The 25,276-nt window shown below is 46.0% G+C and overlaps 2 protein-coding genes across 5 annotated transcripts in view; one reads left to right on the forward strand and one right to left on the reverse strand.

The window, feature by feature from the left end:
- FOXK2 (forkhead box K2) overlaps positions 1–5,160 on the forward strand; it is a 71,592-nt gene extending 66,432 nt beyond the window's left edge. Inside the window, exon 9 of one of the 2 annotated variants that reach the window (XM_081219886.1) lies at positions 1,914–5,160. In XM_081219886.1, coding sequence (XP_081076012.1) covers positions 1,914–2,110 — 197 coding nt within the window. In that variant the 3' untranslated portion in view covers positions 2,111–5,160. The remainder of the gene's footprint in view (positions 1–1,913) is intronic. The other variant, XM_081219887.1, reaches the window with a different exon arrangement.
- Positions 5,161–15,739: 10,579 nt separating this feature from the next.
- WDR45B (WD repeat domain 45B) overlaps positions 15,740–25,276 on the reverse strand; it is a 38,490-nt gene continuing 28,953 nt past the window's right edge. For 2 of the 3 annotated variants that reach the window (XM_081219701.1, XM_081219702.1), the window contains 5 exons: positions 21,997–22,187; positions 21,324–21,409; positions 20,341–20,442; positions 19,736–19,857; positions 15,740–19,362 (listed from right to left, as the gene is read on the reverse strand). In XM_081219701.1, coding sequence (XP_081075827.1) covers positions 19,256–19,362; positions 19,736–19,857; positions 20,341–20,442; positions 21,324–21,409; positions 21,997–22,187 — 608 coding nt within the window. In that variant the 3' untranslated portion in view covers positions 15,740–19,255. The remainder of the gene's footprint in view (positions 19,363–19,735; positions 19,858–20,340; positions 20,443–21,323; positions 21,410–21,996; positions 22,188–25,276) is intronic. The other variant, XM_081219700.1, reaches the window with a different exon arrangement.

Below are 25,276 nucleotides of genomic sequence, written 5' to 3' on the forward strand. Positions count from 1 at the left end.
TGGTTATGGCTGTGTTATTTCTTCAACGACGCCTCATCATTTTGGTTGGATATGGAGTCTTGGGCCGACGCCATGCTTAGGTGGCGTCCCACCTGCTCACTGGGGCCTGAGTGCCCCTTTGCAGTCTTCCTGCTGAGATATCTCCTCTGCCCACTCCTCAGTCTACCTCACTGTCCTGGTCCTTTCCTTTTCTTTCTGTCACCTTTCTTAAGGGTTTGCAGTTCATGGTTAGCAGAAGACCCTGCTCAGCCTGGCCAGGAATCTGGGGCCCAGGCTCCACCCACATCCCTGCCTCCCGGACAGCAGGCCCTGCTCTCCGCTGCCCCGCCCCAGCACACCAGCCCCTTCTTCCAGTCACATCATTTTTCAGGCTTTGACCGTTTGCACTGATCTACCGTTAACTCCATTCTGCTCTGATTCTACAGCCACTACATCCGCCTGAAATAGCATTTATTCAAGCCAGAATTTTGTGGGGCATCTCCTAGACTAGCCAGGGCTCTGGGTCTCTGCCATGGACTGCAGCAATGAAGCGTGTGTCCTGCTGGAAGAACCCAGGCTCCGCGGCAGTGCTGTCCCAGCGCCACACATGCCCTTATTCAGGAAAGTGACACAGCAGTCGTTCTTGAGAGATGACACTGGAGGTGGTCAGAGGCCCCATGTTAACCAGGGTCCAGCTGCTGGTCCCTTTGTTCCCTAAAGGCATGGCCACGTGAAATTTTCCTACACAAAATCCTACTGGGACTTTCAATTGGAATGGTGTTGAATCTGGAGATGAGAGTGGGGACACTGGCATCCTGGTAGTGTCAGAGCTCCCCTTTCTTTGACCTCAGTCTGTGTCCCGTGGCTTCCTGTCTCTTTCATTTTGTAGACCCTCCCTCATCTCTTCACTTAGTAGCTTCAAGTTCCATTTCTTGAGAGGAAATTCTGTAATCCCCCTGTGCCAGCTAAAGCGGTATGTTAAAATACCTAAAGTTATAAACCTTGGTGTAAACTCCTTATACTTACAGCTCTTATGCAGCATGCAGAGCAGACTGTCATGATTGCAGCAGCCATAACGTCTAGTTACTGACATCAGTGTGGCAGGACAGCACGTGTGTCACTGCTGGGACTCAGGCATGCCCAGGAGACGGGGTTGCTGTTCCGGCTCTTTGTGCACATATCTTTCTCCATCTGGCCACCTGTTGCCACGGTCCTAAACCTCCCTCGGGGCACAAGGGCCTGGGGTGGGAGGGCAGGGGTCTTCCTGGACAGGATGCTGCTTCGCCAGGTTACTGTGCCTCCTCCAGCACACATCCCACCCCCCACTCACCCGAACCCCCCCTGAGTGGAATAGCTCCAGGCTTCTCCCAGCCCAGGCATGCTTTCCCCCTTGGAGGAAGTGGCACTTCCAGGTGTGGGACGACAAGTTTGCCTGGTTGTGCAGAGCACGAGGCAGGTGAGATCAGAGGTGGTGGAGACCCTTGTGCCCAGTGAGAGCCCCATGAGGGGGAAGGGCCCCTCTGTGATGAAGACTGGAGAGAAGAAGGGCTCGGGTGGAGGGGTGTGGGGAAGCCGGCCCGGTGCTCGCAGGCTCCCTCCCAACAGGCTCGGGAGAAGGTATGTGGCTCAGATGCAGGCTTGCTGCACTCCGATCCCCTTCTGGGTTTAGGGACTCTGCCTTGGGGAGAAGCCGGCAGTGGCCCTTGAGCCAAAATAGCAAAGCTATCTGCTCTGTGCCCCACCTCTGCCTTAGTCCCTTTACCCCTCCTCCTGCTTCAGCAAGACAGCACACGGCAATAAACAGATGCCAGCTGTTCATAAAAAGACTCACTGTTCACGCGGTTAACGTGTGGGGGCGTTTCTGATCCCCAGGGGTCTGGCGGGGACGAGGGTCCACCCAGAAGCATGGGCGCTGACTCACTGTCTCTCCACAGCAGCGGCGAGTCCCTTGCACATGCTGGCGACACACGCCTCAGCGTCGGCCTCCCTGCCCACCAAGCGCCAGAACGGCGACCCGGCGGAGCAGCCAGAGCTAAAGCGGGTCAAGACAGAAGATGGTGAGGGCCTCGTCATCGCCCTGAGCATGGATGCGCCACCGGCAGCCGTGCGGGAGAAGGGCGTCCAGAACTAGCGGCCGGGAGAGTGTTTCTCACTTTAACGTCAACTCTGTGGTGCCAAAAGGAGACACTGCCTCTCACCGACGCTCAGAGCGCGTTCCCTCGGTGGGTGGAGGGCCCTGTGGTTGGACTTCACCTCAGCACTGGAAACACAAACCCAGGTGGCCTTAAAACTCCTTCATTTAAAGACTGAAGTCACCCCTGAACAAAACCACACGCAGCAAAGCTGGGCTCCGGCAGTGTCTCCCCGCCCAGTGCTCAGCTTAGTTCCGAGTAGATACTCAGTCCTTCTGAGGGAGGACGCACCCGGTGCGAGCAGGCCTGCTGGGCCGGAGCCACCCCGCCGCCAGTAGACAAGACAGTATTTTGTTGTTCACATGTGGAATTAGAATATTTTGAGGTGTACTTTCTTTCTTTACAAAATAATGGGGTCTTTGACATTTCAGATCACTCCATTTCTACTCTGGTAATTTTGGAATCACACAGGACCTTTTGTGTGGATTTCATTTGGGGAGAAGAAACAAAGTAGTTTGTTTGTTTTTGTTGTTTGTTTTCAGCCTATGGAATGATTTACTTTTGTCTGTCCTGTTTAAGTTAAATGGAGCTACTTGACATCTACAAATTTTCCACGTTAGAGCAGTTACCTGATGAATTTAATCCACCTCCATTTCCGTGTGTAAGACGGACAGACACACAGACGGACACCCGCGGGCCACTTGTAACCCTGACGGAAAGAGCTGCCAGGCTCGCGGAGCTGCACTTACTTACCCATTTCTCTTTCTTGCTACTTTTTGTTGTTTGTTCCTTTGTGTTGACTTTGTCCCTGGCATAATTTTCCACTCTAAGTAAAACAAGTCTCCTATGTATTGTGTATGTTTAAAACAAAAGAACTATTTACTTCTTCATTTGGAAAAAAAGATTCAATCTTTTATCACACACCCTTTTCAAACAAACATCACAGATCTCTCCGTGGCACGTTCGCTATTTTAGGTGCCGTCACCAGCTCTCGGCATCGCCCGACCAGCCGGCCACCCGATGATGGTGCGGTTTGCCCCCCTCATGGCAGGAGCAGCTGCTGGGGTGGAGCAGAAGCTGCCTGTTAATACAAGGGTCTTGGAAGCAGGCACCCTCCGTCCGGGTAAGCATTGGAAACACCTAGGTTGCTTTCTGATTTGTAATAGGAAATTCCCCTCAACCTTTTAGAACTGAATTCAGCACTAAGGCTGACTTCTCTCCTACAAAAAATAAAAGCGAAAGGAAAGGAAGGAAAGGTGAGAGAATGAGAAGTAGGAGGCCCGCACGGCCTCAGCCCATGTTCCTCCAGAAGAAAGCCACTCACCTTTCCAGAGGGTTCTGGGGGTCAGAGCTGAGCAGCATGCAAACAGAAAGAGGGCTTTGGCCTTATTGTGAATTTTTAAATGTCATCGTCATAACATTATTTATTTAAATGTAGTTATTTTGGTATTTAATTTTTTTTTAAAGAGAGGAAAAAACCCCTGTATTTTCCTGGTGGAATGAAACAGCTCAGAATGGTATATTTAGGCAATTTTAAAACATTTATTATTTACCTAAAGACCAAATATGATAAACCTGTTCTAAGTATTGTGTGTCAATCCACGGTATGGAGCTGTCACAATGTTGTTGCAGATAATGCATATTAAAAATTATGAAATTACTGCACACTAGCTGGATTTATAACTCAGCCATTTAAACAATAAACACGAAACCCTCCTGTGAACGAGACCCCGTGTGTGACGGTGGCACACTCTAACTTGCAGAGACTGAAGCACGGGTGGGTCAGAGCGCCTCAGGGCGGCACCCTGCATCTCCCAGGCACTGCACAGGTACCTTGGAATGTATTTTCTTTTCCTTTTTACTCAGAAGGTTTGCAATTTGCAAATAATTTGGATCTGCTGTGTCCTACATGTGGGATTGATTGGGTCACTCCACTGAGTGCTCCAGACCTCTTAGTCATGGCCACTGCAGCCCCCTAACCGTAAGCTCTGGGGAGGTGAGTGGACAAGACCACCCTGATGGGGAGATGGCCTGGGCAACACTAAGCCAATGCCTTGTGTGTCCTCCAGGAGACGCATCTCCACAACCGTCCAGAAAGACTCGGGTAGATTTTCCCTGCATAAGCCCAGTCCATCAGTTGATTATTTCTGAGCCTAAAATGTAGACGTTATGGGCCTGGAGGGATTTCTGCTTGGTTTATAGGTAAGAAAAGTACCCTGTTCTCAAATGTAAAGAAGGGAGAAGGATAGTTTTTGCTGCTGGGAGCTAGAGCATGCCTTTTTCAAAGGTGGGGCATTCTCTTTCCTTTTTCCTTCTGTCTGATTCATTTGGCTCATACACTGGCACATAGGAATTTAAGAATATCAAGGAGAGGGCAGGGAAAGGAAAACATAGATTAACAAACTACCGTGTCCTGGGCACTTAAAAACTTTTTTTAATTTAGCTTTGAATCCCCAGGAGCCCTTCAACACCCAGGAGTCACTGAGCTTGTGTCCTTGTGGCCCCACTTGATGCCTGGTGCTACATCAACAGTCACACTGCAATTCACTCCCACCCGGCTGTCCACCGGTGGTTCCTAAATGTCTCATTTCAAAAAGTCTCTCCTTTGACTTCTGCCAAACTTCTGAGCTCCCTCAGGGACTAGAAATTTCATTTCAGCAGCTTTGCCCTGAACCAGACAAAAATACAAAAGGGAAACTCACATGTGATCCAAGTGATGTGGTGCATCCCAAGGTGTCTATGCATGGTTTTTGGATTAATCTTCCTCTCACGTCAGTTGAGTCTCCACTCGGGACAGCTGAGCTCCTTAAATGCATCACACCTCTCGTCCGTCCTCTCCTAGAACAGAGTAGGCGGGGTCACGGTCAGAAGGGGGTGGGGCGTGTCAGGACTTGGGATCTGTGCTATGTTACACAAGGAGACGAGTGACAATCTTCAAGTCCTAACCTCCACTATTCTAGCAGGTATAGTGGTGATTTGTGTGCAAAGATTTGAAATTTTAAAAGAACCAAGTTCCTGAAATTCAATAAAATATTTTTATTAATTTTAATTGAATACAGAGTATCATTGTCATTTTGATAAGCTTAAGCAGGCACTGCTCTTGTGCTTTTTTCATAGGCTCTCTGAGCACACCAAAGGCCTAGCGCACTGGAGCGAATATTCGAAGGAGCTGCTGTGAGGACAGCAGTTCAGGCTTTTTGACTCCACCAGAAGAGAGGGGGCATTGAGTGTTTGCATGTGAAAAGGGCATTGGGTCACAGGCAGCGATAACAGTCTTGCTGGCTTTCAGTCCATCATGTTAAGAGTTTTCAAACTTACTTTGAGGTTCTGGTTGTAGCTGCCATTTCTTCTGCAGACTTGCTTCTCAGCCTGAGAAAGATCATTGCAAACAGCCTGAGATACATCCTCCCATGAGACGAAAATCTTGTCTAACTAGGCACATGGGTATTCCGGTCCCCACACTGTTAACACTTGGATTGTCCGGCTACTAGAAAGTCTGTGGTATGGATTGCTGATGTCCTGAGGGGTAGTAAGAGGAAGGAGGAATACTGAAATGACCCGAAGTCCCCTTTGGGAGCTAAATGAAGCTCAAGCACAGAGTGTTCACATGGAGGTTTGTTCTTGACATTGATGCCCTAGTGTAAAAACAGTTCTATTAGCATAAAAGAACTGCTCTTTGTGTACTGAGACTCTCTCTCCCAACAAAAGGGAGCATTCCTAAATGTTTTTTTCAGATCTGTTGTCCATGTTGTTGTTTTTAACAAATGTATTTATTTTATTTTATTTATTTTTGGCTGCGTTGGGCCTTCGTTGCTGTGCGCAGGCTTTCTCTAGTTGCAGCAAGCAGGAGCTACTCTTCGTTGTGGTGTGCGGGCTTCTCATTGCAGTGGCTTCTCTTGTCGCGGAGCGCGGGCTTTAGGTGCGGTCCCGTTTGTATTAATAGATGCTTTAAAGTGCATTAGGTCTTACCTCCCCCTTCTCACTCAGGAAAAGCTCCTCTGGTAATTCATCAGGGTCACCTTGTTGAAGTTAAACTGAGTCTAATAAGAGCTATCCTACAGGATAACCTACCTTTACCCAAGAAAAAGATGTTGAAGGCAGGAGGCCTTCAGGTATAGGAAACAATTCAGTAACTCTGATAAGAGGTCTTTCATGTAGCAAAAGCCATGTTAGTTATTGCGGGGAGGCCCACATTTAGGCCACATTTCGTCTGTAAGGAAGACAGAGAAGGGAATTCCCTGGTGGTCCAGTGGTTGGGACTCCGAGCTTCCACAGCAGGAGGTACAGGTTTGATCCCTGATCAGGGAACTAAGATCCCGCATGCCATGCGGCACGGCCCAAAAATAAAGGAAGGCATTGGGGCATGTCATGAAGCTATGTGCAGTTGCCATATGGTAAGTTCAGGCCTAAATATAGGAGGTGAAAGAACCCATAGTATGTAGTGATTTAAACTGTAGCCTGTTGGCCAGCACTCACCGTAGGTCTCTGTGGAATACTGCCTCTTGTTGTTACCCCTCCATGTTTACATCCATAGCAATACAAAATTAGATTTTAACATGGGTCTCTCAGGTGATCTCTGATGAGATGACTAAACCTGTGGGCACAAAATTTTCTGATTTTAGAAATGTCTTTCTGAGGTCTCTGCCCCTGTGTCCCACCCATTGGCTGAATAAATAAAGCAACTGTCACAGTCCTCTGAAAAAGAAATAGCAAGGGGGTTAAAACTGGAAGAACAACCAACGTGGTGATTATTTTCCTGAATTTTTCTCCCCTCTTGTATCTCCTGATGTAGACTCCAGGACAGCCTGAGTATCAGAACTGCATGTTAGGAATGAACATCAGAATACCTAAGAGAAGCCTTCCCCTCACAGGGGAAGGGGGCCCCTGTGGGACACGTGGAGGGGAATCACACAACTGTATACCTGTAAGCAGGAGCCCTGGAGACACTGAGGACTCAGAGAAGAGGAACTGGGAACGGGGACATTTCTAGTCCAAAGAAGTTGGGGGCAGGAGGGAGAAATACTTTTCTTTGGCCCCAAGGAATGTGCAATGTCACAGGGAGGCTAAAGCCTGAGACTTAGCCAAGGGCCAGGAAAGTGGGTACCTAGGAGACAGGAAGTTAGAGAAAGATTCTCTAGGGCTGTGTATGGCATCCTGGACTCACCCTCAGCTGCACATGCCTGGAACTGACTCAGGAAGCAAAGCAAAGGCTTTATTAATTGAACTCCCATGAAGAATGGCCCCAAATAGCACTACAGAGCTTGGGAAACAATTGACCCCCAACAACTGACCACAACCCACAGAGGGCAGGGCAGGTCAGCACATTTATTCTGAACCTAGCCAGGTTATTTGCCTGCTTAAAAAAAAAAAAAAGATTGTACATTCTCTACAGGGTTTAAATAGGACTCAGAGATTCATAAAATGAACCATGTCTAGAATACAGTTCAAAATTACTCAGTGTACAAAGAGCCAGGAAAATCTCTTAAGGGGAAAGAAAAGAGATGTCAACTTAAGCATGTTGGAATAATCAGAAAAGGACATTAGCTTTCTATGGCTTTAATTATTGTAACCAAACTTCATGAAGAATGGGCAAATGCTCTTGAACCGAAAGCTACAGAACTTAAAATTAACAAATGAAAAATTCGGTGGATCAACAGAAAAATGCTCAGAAACAAACGAACCTTAGCCTCAGGGACCTGTGGAACAATATAAAAAGATCAAATGTACCCTGGGTTAATGAATTCACAGCAAAAGGAGAAAGACATTGGTGTTTTTAAAATAATAATAACAATGCCTAAAAATGTCCCAGATGTAATTGTAAAGATTCACAAAGCTCCAAATAGGATAAACTCAAAGAAAAACCATGTCAAGCCATACCACTGGCTACTGAAACTGGAAACATTTTATCTTGAAAGCACCCAAAGAAAAGTGACTTATTGCATACAGAGTAACAATCTGAATACAAATTTCTCATCAGAAACCATGGAGGCCCTATGACTAGAAAATTTTTAAAGGGCTTAAGGTAACTGTCAATCTAGAATACTATATCCAGAGAAAATATCAGGAGTGCAGATTAAAAGATATTCTTAGATGAAGGAAAACTAAGAATTCTTAACCAGTAGAGCTGCTCAAAAAGAAATGCTAAAGGACATTCTTCAGGCAAAAAGTAAATAATAGCAGAGAAACTTTGGAACTTGAGGAATGAAGGAAGAGATCAACAGAAACGGTAAATATCTGGGCAACTATAATAACTAGTTTTTCCTCTTAAATTCTTTAAAATATTCTAACTTTCCAATGTAAAAGTTTTAACATTGTCTATCAGGGTTTTCAGTGTATGTAAACAACACATATTGACAAAAGTACAATATAAAGGAGGAAGGCAAAGGTTTGTAGGTCTCTACATTTCTACATGGAAGTGGTAAAACATTCTGAAGTAGACTGAAAAGCTAGCTTTGTCTGTTGTAGTCACTAGTGCAATCACTAATACCAAACAAAGGTAAAGGAAAAATCTAAAAGGTAAATTAAAATGGAATGCTAAAATTTTTTTGAAATAACACAAAGGCAGAGAACAGGAAACCAAAGGGGAGGGGACAAGCAAAAAACAATAATATGGTAGGATCTTATCAATAATTACATTAAATATAAATAGTCTAAATAGACCAATTAAGAGTGTGTCAATTGGATCAAAAAATAAGACCCAACTTACTTTAAATAATTTGGATAGGTTAAAAGTAAAAGGATAGAAAAAGTATATCCTGCGAACACTCGAAAGAAAGTTGGAGAGACTATATTAATGTCAAAGTAGACCTCAGAATAAGGAACACTATCAGACATAAAGACATTACATAATGATACAGGGTCAACGTGCACAACAGCCCTAGGGTTCCAAGCACCCAACAACAGTGCCTCAAAATACATGAAGCAGGGACTTCGGTTTCAGGTTCCACATGTAAGGAGCTGGGGAGTTGCCACTTCCTCCTAACATGTAAATAGTGCAACAGCCCAAAAATCAACAACTCGTCTTGGAGCTAAGAGAGGTGAGGGTGCAGGGCAAACCACGACCCCCAAGACAGGAGAGACAGACGGGCGAGCACAGGAGTGGAGACTACCACGGGGACCAGTGCCGGGCTACAAAAACCTGCCCTGTGAGCAGTCAACTGCTGGACAACTCAGAGTTAGTGCCCCAGGGGAACCCAGTCTTAGGGGTTCCCCACACTTCTGTACATTTTACTTCCAGAAGCTCAACCAGGTTCTCACAGAAAACATTGGAAAAAAACAGGGGAAGGGAAAGGAATCATGTTTGAAATAGACCAGAGCACTGTTTGTTTTTTTTTTAAGGTTCTTTTTTGATGTGGACCATTTTTAAAGTCTATTGAATTTGTTACAATATGGCTTCTGCTTTATGTTTTTTGGTTTTCTGGCCACAAGGCATGTGGGATCCTAGCACTCTGACCAGGTGTCAAACCTACACCCCCTGCATTGAAAGGTGAAGTCTTAACCACTGGACCGTCAGGGAAGTCCCTAGAGTATTGCATTCTTAACAAGGCCTGCCTTCAGGAGGAAAGAGTTAAGCAGAGCCTACCTGATCTAAAAGGGAAATTCCCAACCAACCCACTCTAGCCACCCTGTCCCACCTAAGAGGGAAGAATACCTGAGAAACTCTTATGCAGTTCATAGCCCAGAGGCACAGGCTCACTAAGACTGAGTGAGACCTGCCCACAGGACTGTACACCGCTGCCCTGCCTCACCCCCATCCCGCACCTTACCACGTCACTGAAGACCTGTGTACAGCAGCTCCTTTTATCCAGTCCATCATGTCCAGTTGTCAAGAAAAAATTACAAGTATTAACTAAAAGGAAAACAATTTGTAGAGATAGAGCAAGCATCGCGGCAGGGATGTTGGTGTTATCAGACGGGATCTAAAACAACTAGGACTAATATGTTAAGGACTCTAATGGATAAAGTAGACAGCGTGCAAGAACAAACAGGCGATGTAAGCGTAGAGATGGAAATCCTTCAAAAGAACTATAAAGAACACTGTAACAGAAATTTCTATGATGGGCTTGCTAGTCGACTGGACACAACTGAGGAGAGAATCTCTGCACTTCAGGATGCATCAATAGAAACTTTCACAAGTGAAAAGCTAAGAGAAGAAAGACTGGGGGGAAAAAAAAAAGCAGAACATCCAAGGACCGTGGGGCAGCTACATAAGGTATAACCTATGTGTTATAGGAGTACTAGAGAAAATGGAAGTACCAGAAAGAAAGGAGCAGAAGAAATGTTTGAAACAAGAATGAATGAGAATTTCCCCCCAGATCCAGGAAGCTCAGAGAATACCAATCAGGATAAATGCAAAAAACAAACAAAAAACAACTACCTAGGCAAAACATTTTCAAAAAACAAGGACAACAATACAAAACAATAACAGATGTGGTAGATATTAATCCAACTATATCAATAATCACTTTGAACATCAATGGTCTAAATATACCAATAAAAGACATAGATTGTCAGAGTGGATCAAAAAACAAGACTCAACTATATGTTGTCTACAAGAAACTTTAAATATAAAGACACTTAATATAGATTAAAAGTAAATTAATGGGGGCTTCCCTGGTGGTGCAGTGGTTGGGAGTACACGGGTTCGTGCCCCAGTCCAGGAAGATCCCACATGCCGCAGAGCGGCTGGTCCCGTGAGCCATGGCCGCTGAGCCTGCGCATCCGGTGCCTGTGCTCCGCAACGGGAGAGGCCACAGCAGTGAGAGGCCCGAGTACCAAAATAAATAAATTTAATTAATTAATGGAGAAAAAGACACCATGCTAACACTGATCAAAAGAAAGTAGGAGGGGCTTCCCTGGTGGCACAGTGGTTGAGAATCCGCCTGCCAATGCAGGGGACACAGGTTCAAGCCCTGGTCCAGTAAGATCCCACATGCTGTGGAGCAACTAAGCCCATGCGCCACAACTACTGAGCCTGCGCTCTAGAGCCCGCAAGCCACAACTACTGAGCCTGCGTGCCACAACTACTGAGCCTGTGTGCCACAACTACTGAAGACTGCACACCTGGAGCCTGTGCTCCACAACGAGAAGCCACCACAATGAGAAGCCCGTGCACAGCAATGAAGACCCCAACACAGCCAAAAATAAAAACAAATAAATTGATGAAAAAAAAAAAAGGAGTAGTTTTTTTGTTTTTTGTTTTGACGGTGATGCGTGGCTTGAGGGGTCTTAGTTCCCTGACCAGGACTGAACCCACGCCTCAGCAGTGAAAACACGGAGTCCTAACCACTGGGCCGCCAGGGAATTCCCAGGAGTAGTTACTTTATTTTCAGACAGAGCAGACTTCAAACCAAGGAAAGTTATCACTGATAAAGACCGGCATTTCATCATGATAAAAGGAGCAATTCTGCAAGACAACGTAACAAAATAAATGAAGCAAAAGCTGAAAGAACTAAAAAAATAAATAAATCCACATTACATTTTGATACTTCAACACTCCTCTCTAGGTAATTGATAAAATAAGTATAAAGTCAGCAAGGCTATAAAAGCTCTGAGCAACACCAGTCAATGTAATTGTCATTGATAGAGCATTCTGCTCAACAGAATACACATTCTTTTCAAATGCACATGGAACATTCACCAATATAGACCAAATCTTGGGTCATAAAACAAAACTTACAAACTTTAAAGAATTAAAATCATACATAGTATGCTCTTTGACAATTAGGGAATTAAACTAGGAATCGATAATAAAGATAATTTTTAAATCCTCAAACGTTTTGAAATTAGACATCATATTTTGAAATAATCCATGATTCAAAGAGGAAGTCTTAAAGGGAATTAGAAAATAACTGTAACAGAATGAACATGAAAATATATCAAATTTGTGAAATGCAGCTAAAAGTGTTTATAGGGAATTTTATAGCACAAAGAAAACCTAAAATTCAGTCATCTGCAATTCTACCTTAAACTAGAAAAGAATGAATATAACCCATAGCAAATAATCAGCAAAAATTGAAAAAATAAATTTGAGGAAAAAAATCAATGAAATCAAAGCTGATTCTTTGGAAAAAAAAAAAAAAAAAGATCAACAAATTAACTCCGGCTGGAATGACTGAGGAAAAAGAGAGGATACAAATGACCACTATCAGGAATGAGAGACGGGCTCTCTCTGATGAGCTCTGTTGCTCTACTTACCACCTATTCGCCCTGTTATGTACATGGGGTGGCCACCCTGTGTACATGGGGGTGGCTGCACGTGACACTATGACACTGGCCAGATAAGATGAACTGTAGTTTATCAGTCACACATACTCACACCCGAGGACACTGCAAGCCAAGTAGGACCATATGGGTGTCACTTGGGTACACAGTGAACAACCTAGGGCTACAGGAGGCAGGCTTTGTAGTATCCAGGGTGGGGGACCCCGTTCCCATGGGAGGATGTGATTGTTTGAATAACCCCATGAGCGGGAAGGGAACTGAAAATGCTTACTCAGGGATAAGCAGGAACTGCACCTGTTCTGTTTGATAAGGAGAGTTGTTTGGCTGGGGGGCCTTTATCCATGGAAGTAGAGTGGGTAGCGGAACTTGTAGTTAGGCCATTCCAGGCCTTCCCAGCTGAACCAAATGTTAAGCCAGCACATAATGCTGAACCTTAATTTCAGGCTTCATACCACATCCACATCTGTAAAAAGGATAATAAAGGAATCCTATGAAAAACTGTGCTCATAAATTTAACATCTTAGATGGAACAGACTAATTCCTCGAAATACACAAACTACCAAATTTACTAAAGAAATAGGTAGACTGAATAGACTTGTCAACAAATTGAATTTGTAATTCAAAACCTTCCGACATAGATAAGCTCCAGGAATTGTCCCCCCATCAAGTCAACTACTGAGCTTGTAAGAACTGTCTGAATTAACTATTTTGGAACTATGGAGTCTATGCAAACACGTGCAATATCCAGGGGAGTGCTCCATATAGAAAGGCTGGTAAATTTCAGTGTATTTTGGCATTTCATGTAGCAACTACCATCCTCCATCATCCAGCCTTTTGGCAGGCAGCCATGGGGACAGCACCCCACGTTCCTGGTACAGCTTGCTGAAGCCAGGGTGGACAATAGGGACTTTCTCCTCCAAAAATTTGAGTTGTGTATTTTAATCTGCCTGGCGGTTTGCTGAGGGGCTGGTTCAGAATCTGGCCATTATTTCAACACCCACAAACTGAAGTAGCTTCCCTGGCAGCATGGGTCAGGTGATTTAAAAGGGCAGAATAGCTTCTTTTTTAAAAAAATCTTATTGGATCCAGAAATGTAAGGAAATCTGTGACAAAACATTAGCTGAACACAAGCTAAAGTAACAGACTTCAGTGATCACGAATGACAAGAAATATAGTCTTGGGACTTCCCTGGTAGTGCAGAGGTTAAGAATCCACCTGCCAATGCAGGGGACACGGGTTCGAGCCCTGGTCCAGGAAGATGCCACATGCCACGGAGCAGCTAAGGCCGTGCACAACTACTGAGCCTGCGGTCTAGAGCCTGCAAGCGACAACTACTGAGCCCATGTGCCACAACTACTGAAGCCCGTGCGCCTAGAGCCCGTGCTCCACAGCAAGAGAAGCCACCGCATGAGAAGCCCACACACTGCAAGAGTAGCCCCTGCTCGCCACAACTAGAGAAAGCCCGTGCAGCAACGATGACCCAATACAGCCAAAAAAAAATAAAAACTAATTTAAAAAAATCAATGTGATTCACCACATTAACAGAGTAAGAGACCATCAGACAAAATGACACAACCATTCCCAGTGGCATGAAGCTGAGAGCATGCGCCTCCTTAAACTTGGTGCTCTCAGCACCTCGTCTGCCTCACTCTCATCTTGACTATTCAGGTGGGTCCAGAGTGCTTAAATGCTTAAAGAAAAAAACCTCCATTTTTCAGAGAAACATAACAGAATCCATAACAACATACATACCATTTGCAATGTCCAAGGTACAACCCCAAAGTACTAGACACACAGGTTAATGTGACTCGTACACAGAATATGAGATAATCAATGGAGACTTGCTCTGAGAAAATCCAAATGTGAGAATTACCAAAGATTTTAACTTATGTCCTATAAATATGCACAAGGACGTCAAGATTGTTCATGTGAATGAGCAAATGAAAAAGCTTAGTTAAGAATTAGAAACTAATTTTAGAACTGACATTCATCTAAAGTTTAAAGTACATGGTAGTCTTGAAAGCAGAGTGGGCAGTAATAGGTCATTTAGTGGTATTCAATGATAGTTTAAATTATGCTAATTTTTTTTAATTTAAAAAAATTTTAAAATTTTTTGGCTGCATTGGGTCTTCATTGCCGCGCGCAGGCTTTCTCTAATTGTGGTAAGCGGGGGCTACTCTTTGTTGCGGTGCATGGGGTTCTCATTGTAGTGGCTTCTCTTGTGGAGCACGGGCTCTAGGTGCGTGGGCTTCACTAGTTGCAGCACGTGGGCTCAGTAATTGCAGTGCACGGGCTCAGTAGTTGCAGCACGCAGGCTCTTGGGCACACAGGTTTCAGTAACTGTGGCACATGGGCTCCGTAGTTGTGGCGCATGGGCTTAGTTGCTCTGCAGCATGTGGGATCTTCCTGGACCAGGGATCCAACCCGTGTCCTCTGCATCGGCAGGTGGATTCTTAACCACTGCGCCACTAGGGAAGTCCCAATGCTATTTTTAAAAACAGGAAAAAATACTGTAAAAACTATATGAACAGCCTCAATGATCAGAGTGGGACAATATAAGGTGTTATACATGTGTACTTGAATCCCAATAGGAAAGAGACAAAGAAGAATTATAGCAGAAGAATTATTTGAGGAAATGGCTGAAATTCACAAATTTGATGAAAGCCATAAATCTAGTTTCAAGAAGCTCAGTAAGCCCCATGCATGATAAACACAAAGAAAACCAAATGTAGACATACCATAGTTTCCAAATTGTAATTTCATACAATAATTTTTATCATATTGAAACAGGACACAGGAAGAACAAAAGGAAGACCCGCAGCTTCTTTCCACACAAGTTGAACAGCTTTGTCATTAGAAACAAACAAATACAAATGACAGTGCACTTACGGCGTCCTCAGTGATATTAGCACGCTACTGTTGAGGAGAAAATATTTATTAAATCCTGATACATTCTGTCCCTCAGCACTTCAGAAACAATCATTTTTGAGTTTTTGGAATTCCAATAAAATTTTATTTTTAGCTATTATTCCATTTAAAGTTCATCTGGGAAAAAAATGCTTAAGGATGCTTAAGATCAGCAGAGCCATGTAACCAGAACATAGTTCCCTGTGAAGTAGTACAGTAAGTCCGTGGGTAACAAATGAATCAGTTGATAGATGGCATTGTAGTAGGGCAACTGCATAATTTTCATCCAGACCAGAAAAGAATGCTAAGGTGGATGAGATACCACAACCCAGGGCAGGAAGAGGACCTGGGGTTGAGTCACTCTTGGCTTGGTTTGGCTTGGCTTGGCTTGAGCAATGCCTCACCCACCAGTGCAGGAAGATGAGGCCCTTTCCCCCACTACGTGTTTGGAAATCACGCTCAGACTGAATTATGAAAATAAGACCTGTACATCGAACCCAGTGAAAAATGTTTTGTTTTAATCACAAGCCAATACTAGAAACCATAAAGGAAAAAGGCTGATAGATCAGACTATGTAAAAATCCAAAGATACACATATACAGCAAAGTAAAACCCCTCAAACTGAAATAAACACAAAGTGAAAAAAACGACAAGGGGTGATTATTTTAAAAACTCTCATAAACAAAACAGACAAAATACACCAACAGAAATATAGTCGAAGGCATGAGTAAGCAATTTACAAAATAATTACGGATGCCCAGCAAAGGTATTCCAAATGTTCAACCTGGCTAGAAATCGGAGATCTTTTTTCCTCCATCAAAGATTAAAAAGCTCGTGCTCAGAGCCTGGTCCTGGTGAGCATGTGAGGTGTTGGCTGTTGAAGCTGACAGAATCATGGCAGGCAAGGGGGCAAACATACTAAATCTTATACGTGCAGATCCTCTGGCTTGGCAATTCCAGTTCTATTCAAAGAAATAGGTGGACAAGTGTGTAAACATGTATGCACAAGGATTTCCATTTCCAAAACGTCTATAAAAGCAAAAAATACAAATAGGCATCTTCAGGCAATTACAGTATGTTTTGACATGCTCACGAGTTGTGAAAAGTTAAAGAATGGTCCCTATAATGCTGCTGAGAATTACAGACTTCACCCCAGAAGGCGTGGGCTTTCCGAGAGTAGTCTTCTCTGGAGACGGCAACTCAGGGCGATTTTGATTCCAACTTTACATTCTTCTATGTGTTCTTTTCTTACAATGAACATCTTGTATTTTGGTCAGTATTTTCTGATCCATTTTGAAGAGGAAAATTTCAGCACAAGTTCCAAAAGTACTGTAATTGCTCAAATGCCTCTTACAGAAAGAAAGGAAAGAGGCCAGGGACAAAGTTGTGTGAAATCATCCAGATGTTTGGTTTGGTTGCAGAAAAAGAAATGCAAACATGAGCAGCTTTGGTCTCACAAGCAGAGTAAGGAGGGGAGCAGGCCTCACCCTCCAGGCCGCAGTGAGCAGGGGCACTGCCACTGAGGACTAAAGGGACAGACAGGCCAGGGGCAGGGGGAGGGGGTGGAGGCTGCAGGGCGCAGAGGGCTCCGTCCCCACCGGAGACGCCGGAGCCCCCTCCGCCCACGGCCTGGAGAGCTGGCAGAAGAGCCCAGTGAGCAGGGCCCCATGAGGCGGTTCCTGGATGTTCATTCACATGGACACATGGGGGAGAAACAAACCAGGCCTGTCCAGCCCGGCCACCAAGTGGGGCTTGTGGAAGCCCTGGACACAGGACTTTTATGTCTGTGTCCCTCTGTACCCACATTCAGGGGCCGGCAGGACTCAGCTTGAGGGAGGAATTGGAGGCGGCCCTGGCTTACAGCAACCCCCTTTCTCTAAATAAGGTGACAAACAGTGGTTATCAATTTGAAAAACCAAGTCTGCCGCTGTCCTAAATAAACCGAGGAAGGTTCATCCGACAGCCTGCTCGCCAGGGATGGCTCTTCCTGCCACGTCCCTGAGAGGGTAAAGCGAGGCCACGCGCACAGGCCTGGGGAGGGTGGGCGGTGCCTGGCCGCCTCAGACTTCCAGACCTCACCCTGCTCTCTGGAAGCCTCGTCCAGGGCATTTCCCAGGTGAGACGTGGTGTCTTCACCATCGCGAAGGGAAACCCCAAGAAGACAAACCAGAGCCCCTTGGTGGTGGTCATCCACACCACCCAGGACGTCCCTGTTCTGTCATTTTATAAAGGAGGCAAGGTTGTGCCCGGCGTGGCAGAGGCAGGACCTGCTCCCACACTGTGGACTCTTAATGTAGGTGCCGAGCATGCAGGTCGCCCTGGGTACAGCCTCCCCCTGGACCAGTGAACTGGCTCCTCACCAGCCTGCAGCACCTCCACACACCGTGAGGAGGAACTTTTTTCCTAGTTTAATGTATGTGTGGATACACGAAAGGGATTATATTCGGGGAAAATATAAACTACTGACGACATAAACGTGAAGGACCCCTCCTACTCCTGGGCCAAAGTTAGGGCTAGTGTTAGATGGACACTGACGGGTGGCCCGACACCACGCTGGTGCCTCCCCCAAACGGAGTGTCCCCCAAAGGGATTTCAGGCAGAGCTTCCACACCAGAGACGACGGAAACCGCTCGCGAACATCACTCTCTTACCCTCTGCTCCCCGAGCCAGGCCACCACCCACACGGGCAGCAGGGCGTCCACCTGGCCCCCACGCAGTCCTGGACAGTTTAGGCAGTAAGTGCACTGGGCCGCTCCTACAGCCTGCAGTCCAACGAGGTTCTAAAACCGGGGCTTTGGTTTTGTAACATACAATTCTTTTCCCTTGATGGGTACAGAGTACAACAAAATTAGTCATTTTTATTTAAAAGAAACATTACAAATAAGTGTGCAAAATTAAATTTCATGATTAAATACACATAAAAGTAACATGCATACTTCACATTGAAATCCACAGACAAAGTTAGTTGATTACATGACAGTAAAAGAACTGGCAAAACTGAGAATTTGCTGCTGCAGATTTTAATGTTTGCAACCTGAAATCAAAACATAAAATTAAGTTTTAAGGGAATTTAAGAAAATTAAATATATACCTCAAGTACTACTAATAATATAGAGCCCATAACCTATTTTAGTTACCAAATGTTAAAAAAAGTATGTGCCTCTCATTCCCAGAATGTTAGTGTGCAGCTAGTATTAGAAATGGGGAGAGAAGATGGTGAGAAAGGCAAGTGGAATCGGCCGCCGAGGCATCCTCTCCAGGCCCACAGAAACCAGGCACTGCTTTGTTGAGACGCCCGTTTCCCTTGGTATCCTCCAAATTAAGTGACGCTTTCTTCTATGACTACGTTGTAAAGTCTATGCATTACTCTGTTGTCTACGAGTAACAGGGAAACTCCCTGTGACACCGAGGTCCACCGGGAGCTACAGGCACTGCTCACAGCGTGGGCGTCGTGCTGCCTCAACTCCAGCGGCTCCAGAAAGGCGGGGACGCACGACATGCAGCTCTCGAGGGAGACGCCAGACCTATGCCCTTTCTTCAGTTTAGACGGGAGAAGGGCTTCCTTCCTCCTTCCTAAGGCTGCCGGTATGACTGTTCCATTTAAACCTGGTGAGAACCAACACTTACACGTGTGTTCACCTCCCCGTTACAGACTCAGTAAAAATGAGGAAATCTGTTGCCACAAACGAATTTCACTTTGCCCCTCCTTTTTTCAGCGTGCCCCCAGTGTGTCCGGAGCCCCAGCTGCAGGTGGCGGATGCGGCAGAACCAATGAAGTGAGCGTCACGGCTGAACAAAAGGTGAAGCCAGCAGTTGGGCGTGAGTGTCCACGTGCCCTGAAGATTCTTCCTTTAATACTGGGCTCGGGAGGTCTGGCTTCGGAAAACAGACGACAACGTATGGCTTCGCAACAAGGTCCCAGGCCATCCCCCCAGCCCATCACCACCAGTCCCAGGAGCTCGAGGGGCCGCTGGGCCCCCAGGGCCCGTGGTGCTCGCACTCCTGGTGGAGGGTCACAGCTTGTCGTCCGTCATCTCCAGGAACTGCGCGTACACGTCCCGGACGCACTCCCCTTTGGGGTTGAACAGGAACTTGTAGTAGCTGCCGTCCGCGCAGATCGCTGGGCAGAGGAGACCGTGTCACTCAGGGTGAAAAGCAAGCAGCCTGCACTGAGCTCACTGCACAGGCTGAGTGGAGGCTGAGCAGCCCCGAGGGATCTGTGGGTGGTGGGGGCACTCGACCGAGAACCCCACTGTTCTGGGGGGTCTGCATCTACTTCAGCTAGTGTGGTGATGGGGGAACCCTCTTTGGTCGCCGGTTCCAAGACCAAATGATCTGCCCCACTGACTGCCCGGGAAACCCCGGAGGGCAGGTGGCTGCGCGGACCCTGAGAGGGATGCACAGGACCCCCAGGAGAGAGGAAGGGCCACCAGTGGAGCTGGTGGGGCGCTGACCAAACCTGGGGGCCACTCTCCTCTGGAAGGACCACTTACCAATGACAGCATTTGGCTCTGTTCCAAAGGCACAAATGCATGGAGAGCCTGAGGGAACCTGAAACTTGGAAAAACTCCACTTGGAACTGAAGTATTTTGGAAGGAAACTGGCTGATGCCAAACTGTGAGGACAGAAAGCAAAGAAAGGAAGTTACGGTCACATAACAAAGTTAGAGACACAGCTCTCTTTAATGTCGCCTTAGCCTTAATGACTTAAATTCTATTTTTGCTTTTAATCTTTATTTTTCACATGAAAAAATGAAGTCGTTACAAATGGGTTTATTATAAATCCAGAAACCATCAGCATCAGAAGGGGCACAGGGTTCTACTGCCACCAAATTAATTTTCTGAACAGCTAACACAAGCATGACGGTTGGAGTTCAGGACCAAGTGCTACCTCATTGGAAGGTGCCTGGATCCTCATCAGACATTTTCTAAGGAGCTAGTGGAAGGGGAAGTTGTGATGCCACTGTCTTAGCATCAAGTAATCTGCCCTGGTTTTCAGAGAATCAAATGAACGAGCAAAGCAAAGCATCCCGACTGTGACCCAGACTGAGCGGGGCAACACCCAGGCAACGTTCTGTCCTCCTAACTGGAAAACCTACCTCGATTGTTTATTCCTTTTTGGATCTTCAGCTGCAAAAATGTGCACCGTGCCGTGGTCACTGGACACACAGATGAGAGAAGCGTCCTGATTGAAGTTAATGCTGCAGAGAAACCAGATGAAGCTCGGGTCTCAGGTGGACGCAGGAGTGAGCCCTGACCTCAGCCCGCCGTGGTCAGGACAGTCATTTTAAGAACCACCCCTCCTGACCAGCTGACGGGGCTCAGCACAGAACCAGATGGTCAAAGCCAGGGCACAGCCCCTCCTCCTCAGGTGCCAGGGAGAGGGAAGGGGCTCCCTGCAGACCACCCTGCCACCCCAGGGGCCCTGAGGCCACCCAAACATGCCACTTGAAGGAGAAAAACTCCCCTCCAACGACCCAGGCCCTGTAGAGGTGGGCATCACGCAGGCTGGCTGGAGGGGCCCGAGAGCAGACAGATGGGAGAGCGGGCTGTACCAGAGGCCCCAAGGACACTACATCCAGATACTAGCTATGTTTTTATCACTCAGGCCCCAGTGCAGCTCCACACCTGCAAAGGCCACAGACACAAAGAGCGAAGTCCCGCCCAAGCAGGGGTGCAGCCCTGTCAGAGCTCCAGACACTGTGGGACATGTAACAACCACCACAGAGAGAGCAGGTCAGCCTCGCAGGAGGCTGAAGTGACTACAGACAGGCTACCTAGGCCTCCAGTGTTTGCCTGAAGATGCTACTGAAAAATAAGTTGGAGGGACAGTGAAGAGATGAAATAAAACAAGCAAATTCTGACAAATGCAGGACAATGGGTTCATGGTAATCATAATATTCTCTCTACTTTTGTGTATATTCCCATAATAAACAAACAGTTAAATTAGTAATAATAAAACAAGCTAATAAAACAGCCCCTACCAGCAGAGCAGCTCCCGCCCGCCTCGTGGGGGTAGTCCTGACTCTCCTCCAGATCACATAGGGCCCCTTCTCTAGAGTAAAACAACGTGCTTTCTTACCAATAAATATTAGCTGCTTGAGATCCTCTTCGTAGTTCCTGGATTAAATGCCCTGATGAAGTATCAAATATTCGTATAAGGGTCCCCTTTGAAAAACAGTGAAGGGTTTCATTATCAAAGATTCACAACTTTTTAGTTTTCTTGAAATGAGTTATATTCACAAACCCATTAACCCATCCGACCCTTTCCCAAACTCACCCACATCATCTAAAACTCAACTTTCCCTCTGTTGTCACCGAGAACAGACTGGAGTCTCTATAGTCCAATAGCAGCGGGCAGGGGCCGAGAGAGGGTCAGGGAGACCTGGGGCCCAGGCCCATAGGCGTGGCCCTCTCGGAGCCCCGTGCACATGCTCCCCTGGCAGAGGCCCTGGGCTGTCTCACGCCCTGAGAGCCATCAGTTCACTCAATGTCCAGAGAAATGGCATCTTAATTATAATGCCCACAGCCAGTTAGAAAAACACTAATTCTACTGCCAAACAGATAGGGCATAACCAAATAAAATGACTTTTGGATCCTCTATGTCAACTATGACCCACTTCCTGAGAGAAGGTGGCTAAGAGCCTCTCAGGGGTCGGGATCTTCAGGGGAGGGCTGGTTTCCCGGGAGCCCGCACCCTACGGCGGGAGACGCCACTCTGGGGGCACCTCCGTGGGGCAGGGACACCCACTTACTTTCTCAGATGCGGTCGCAATTCTTGTTCCCTGCAGGTTGAGAGCAATGCAGCTCAAGACGCCCTCATGGGCAGGAATGTCCACTGGCGGCTTCTCAGTGCTGGCCAGGTCCACGAGCTGCACGTGGCCCGTGTGCGTGCCCGGGAAGGCCAGGAGTGAGTTGTTACTATTGGGGCACAGGACACAGAGGCCTAAACAGAGACAAGGAAACGCGTCAAGGACTCAGGACCGTCTCAAAGCTTCTGCTCTTCCACGACCATACCTGCTCCCTGCCCTCCAGGTCCCATGAAAAAATAAGAATCATTCACAGCATCTTTTCCCTGTGAAGGGCAGCAGAGGGCCAAGCAGAGCTTCCTCCCACGAGACGGCTTCATAACTGGAAACAAGTGCTGAACTTGCTACTGAATAAACTTTATCAAATGTCTGTCTTTTGGGGTGTCAGCCACGAGAATGCAAAACTGTAAAATCTAAAAGTGAATCCTTAAAAAATAAATAAATAAAATAAAATAAAAATGAATCCAGTAACAGTAACATAAAAAAACCAAAACTGGGCTTCCCTGGTGGCGCAGTTGTTGAGAGTCCGCCTGCCAATGCAGGGGACACGGGTTCGTGCCCCAGTCCGGGAAGATCCCACATGCCGCGGAGCGGTTGGGCCCGTAAGCCATGGCCGCTGAGCCTGCGCATCCGGAGCCTGTGCTCCACAACAAGAGAGGCCACTACAGTGAGAGGCCCGCGTACCGCAAAAAAAAGAAAAAAAAAAAAACCCCAAAACTGAAGAATAAATTTAATGATAGATGTAAAAGACACTATAACACACTGCAAAGAAAAACCAAAGACCTGGTGGGCGGAGAGCTGTCCTGTGACCACAGCTTGGAACCTACCTTCACCCACCTACAGAGTAAGTGCAATCACAGTTAAAATCTCTGCAGGCTCTTCTGAAGAAACAGACAACCTGTCACTAAGTTATAAGGAAAGTAAAAGGTCCTAGAATAGCCCCCCAATTTCTTATAAAATAGGAACAACACTAGAAGGCTTATACTACCTAATTTCAAGAATTATCTTGAAGTTCCAGGGACTTCCCTGGTGGTGCAGTAGTTAAGAATCCGTCTGCCAATGCAGGGGACACGGGGTCGATCCCTGGTCCAGGAAGATCCCACATGCCACGGAGCAACTAAGCCTGTGCACCACAACTACTGAGACTGAGCTCTAGAGCCTGCGAGCCACAACTACTGAGCCCACGTACCACAACTACTGAAGCCCGTGCGCCTAGTGCCCGTGCTCCACGACAGAAGAAGCCACCGCAGTGAGAAGCCCGCACACTGCAACGAAGAGTAGCCCCCACTCGCCACAACTAAAGAAAGCCTGCGCGCAGCAATGAAGACCCAACACAGCCAAAAATAAATAAATACATACATACATAAAAAAAAGAATTATCTTGAAGTTCCAGAAATCAAGGTCATCTGATATTGGCATAAGGAAAGAAACACAGACCACTGGAGCAGAATAAAGGGTCCAGAAGAATCTTACACTTATTTGATTAAAAAAAAAAAGTATCAAGGTAATTCAATGCAGAAAAGATAGTCTTTTAAACAAATGGTAAAGGGACTTCTCTAAGCAAAAAAGAAAAGGCCACAAGCAAAAACATGAAAACTGTTAAAAGAAAAAAGCTCATTGGTTAAAGTAAATATAGAGTAAAAGTAATAATATCAATCACACACAAAGCAAGTGAGAAGGTTAAAAGACAAAGGTAGTAAAATCATCTACATCCGCAATAAGTAAAGGATACACAAAGCAAAAAGATATAATGTCAAAAACAAATTGTGGGGAGAGGGGAGTAAAATGTAGGGTTGTTAAAATGCATTTGAAATTAAGAGACCAGGCCATTTAAAATAATCACATGTATATATACAGACTGCTATATATAAACCTCATAGTAACCACAAACCAAAAATCTATAATAGATACACACACAAAAGAGAAAGGAATCCAAACATAACACTAAAGACAGTCATAAAATCACAAGGGAAGGGATTTTCCTGGTAGCACGGTGGTTTAAGAATCCGCCTGCCAATGCAGGGGACGCAGGTTTGATCCCTGGTCTGGGAAGATCCCACATGCCGCAGAGCAAAACTAAGCCCATGCACACCACAACTACTGAGCCCGCATGCCACAACTACTGAAGCCTGCGTGCCTAGAGCCTGTGCTCCGCAATGAGAAGCCCACGCACCACAGTGAAGGGTAGCCCTGCTCGCCACAACTAGAGAAAGCCCATGCACAGCAGCAAAGACCCAGTGCAGCCAAAAAAAAAAAAAAAAAAAAACACAAGGGAAGAGAACAAAAGAAAAAGGAACGAAAAAGACCTACCAGAACAACCCAAAACAATTTGTGGCAATAAGTACGTACCTATCAATAATTACTTTAAATATAAATAGACTAAATGCTCCAATCAAAACACAGAGAGTGGATATATACACAATGAAATACTACTCAGCCATAAAAAAGGAATGACATCTTGCTATCCGCAGCAACATGGATGACCTAGAGGGTATTCTGCTAAGTGAAATAAGTCAGACAGAGAAAGACAGATACTGTACGTTACCACTTATATATGGAATCTAAAAAATAATTACAATATGACCCAGCAATTGTACTCCAAGAGAAATGAAAGAATATATCCACAAAAAGACCTGCATGTAAACATGTACAGCAGCTTCTATTTATAACAGCCAAAAATCTGGTATGGATCAACAGCTGTGGTATATCCATATGATGGTATACTACTCAATAATAAAAAGGAGCAAAATAATAGCACACACACAAAAACATGGAGGAATCTAAAAAATATTAAGCTAAGAGGGCTTCCCTGGTGGCGCAGTGGTTGGGAGTCTGCCTGCTGATGCAGGGGACACTGGTTCATGCCCCGGTCCGGGAGGATCCCACGTGCCGTGGAGCGGCTGGGCCCGTGAGCCATGGCCGCTGGGCCTGCACGTCCGGAGCCTGTGCTCCGCAACGGGAGGGGCCACAGCAGTGAGAGGCCCATGTACCGCAAAAAAAAAAAAAAAAAAAAAATTAAGCTAAGAGAAAGATACCAAACACATCTGAAAAGGCAAAACCTGAAGGTCAGGTGGGGAAGGGCACAGCCTGGGGAAACTCCTGGGTGACAGGACTGTTCTGCCCTGACTGTGGTGGCAGCTACACAACTGTTTACAATGACTAAAGTTTATCAAATGATACACTTAAAATGAGTTTTATGTAAATTATACCTCAATAAAGCTAGAAG

This window comes from Mesoplodon bidens (assembly GCF_964165515.1).
Source record: "Mesoplodon bidens genome assembly, chromosome: 19".
Classification (NCBI taxonomy): Eukaryota; Metazoa; Chordata; class Mammalia; order Artiodactyla; family Ziphiidae; genus Mesoplodon; species Mesoplodon bidens.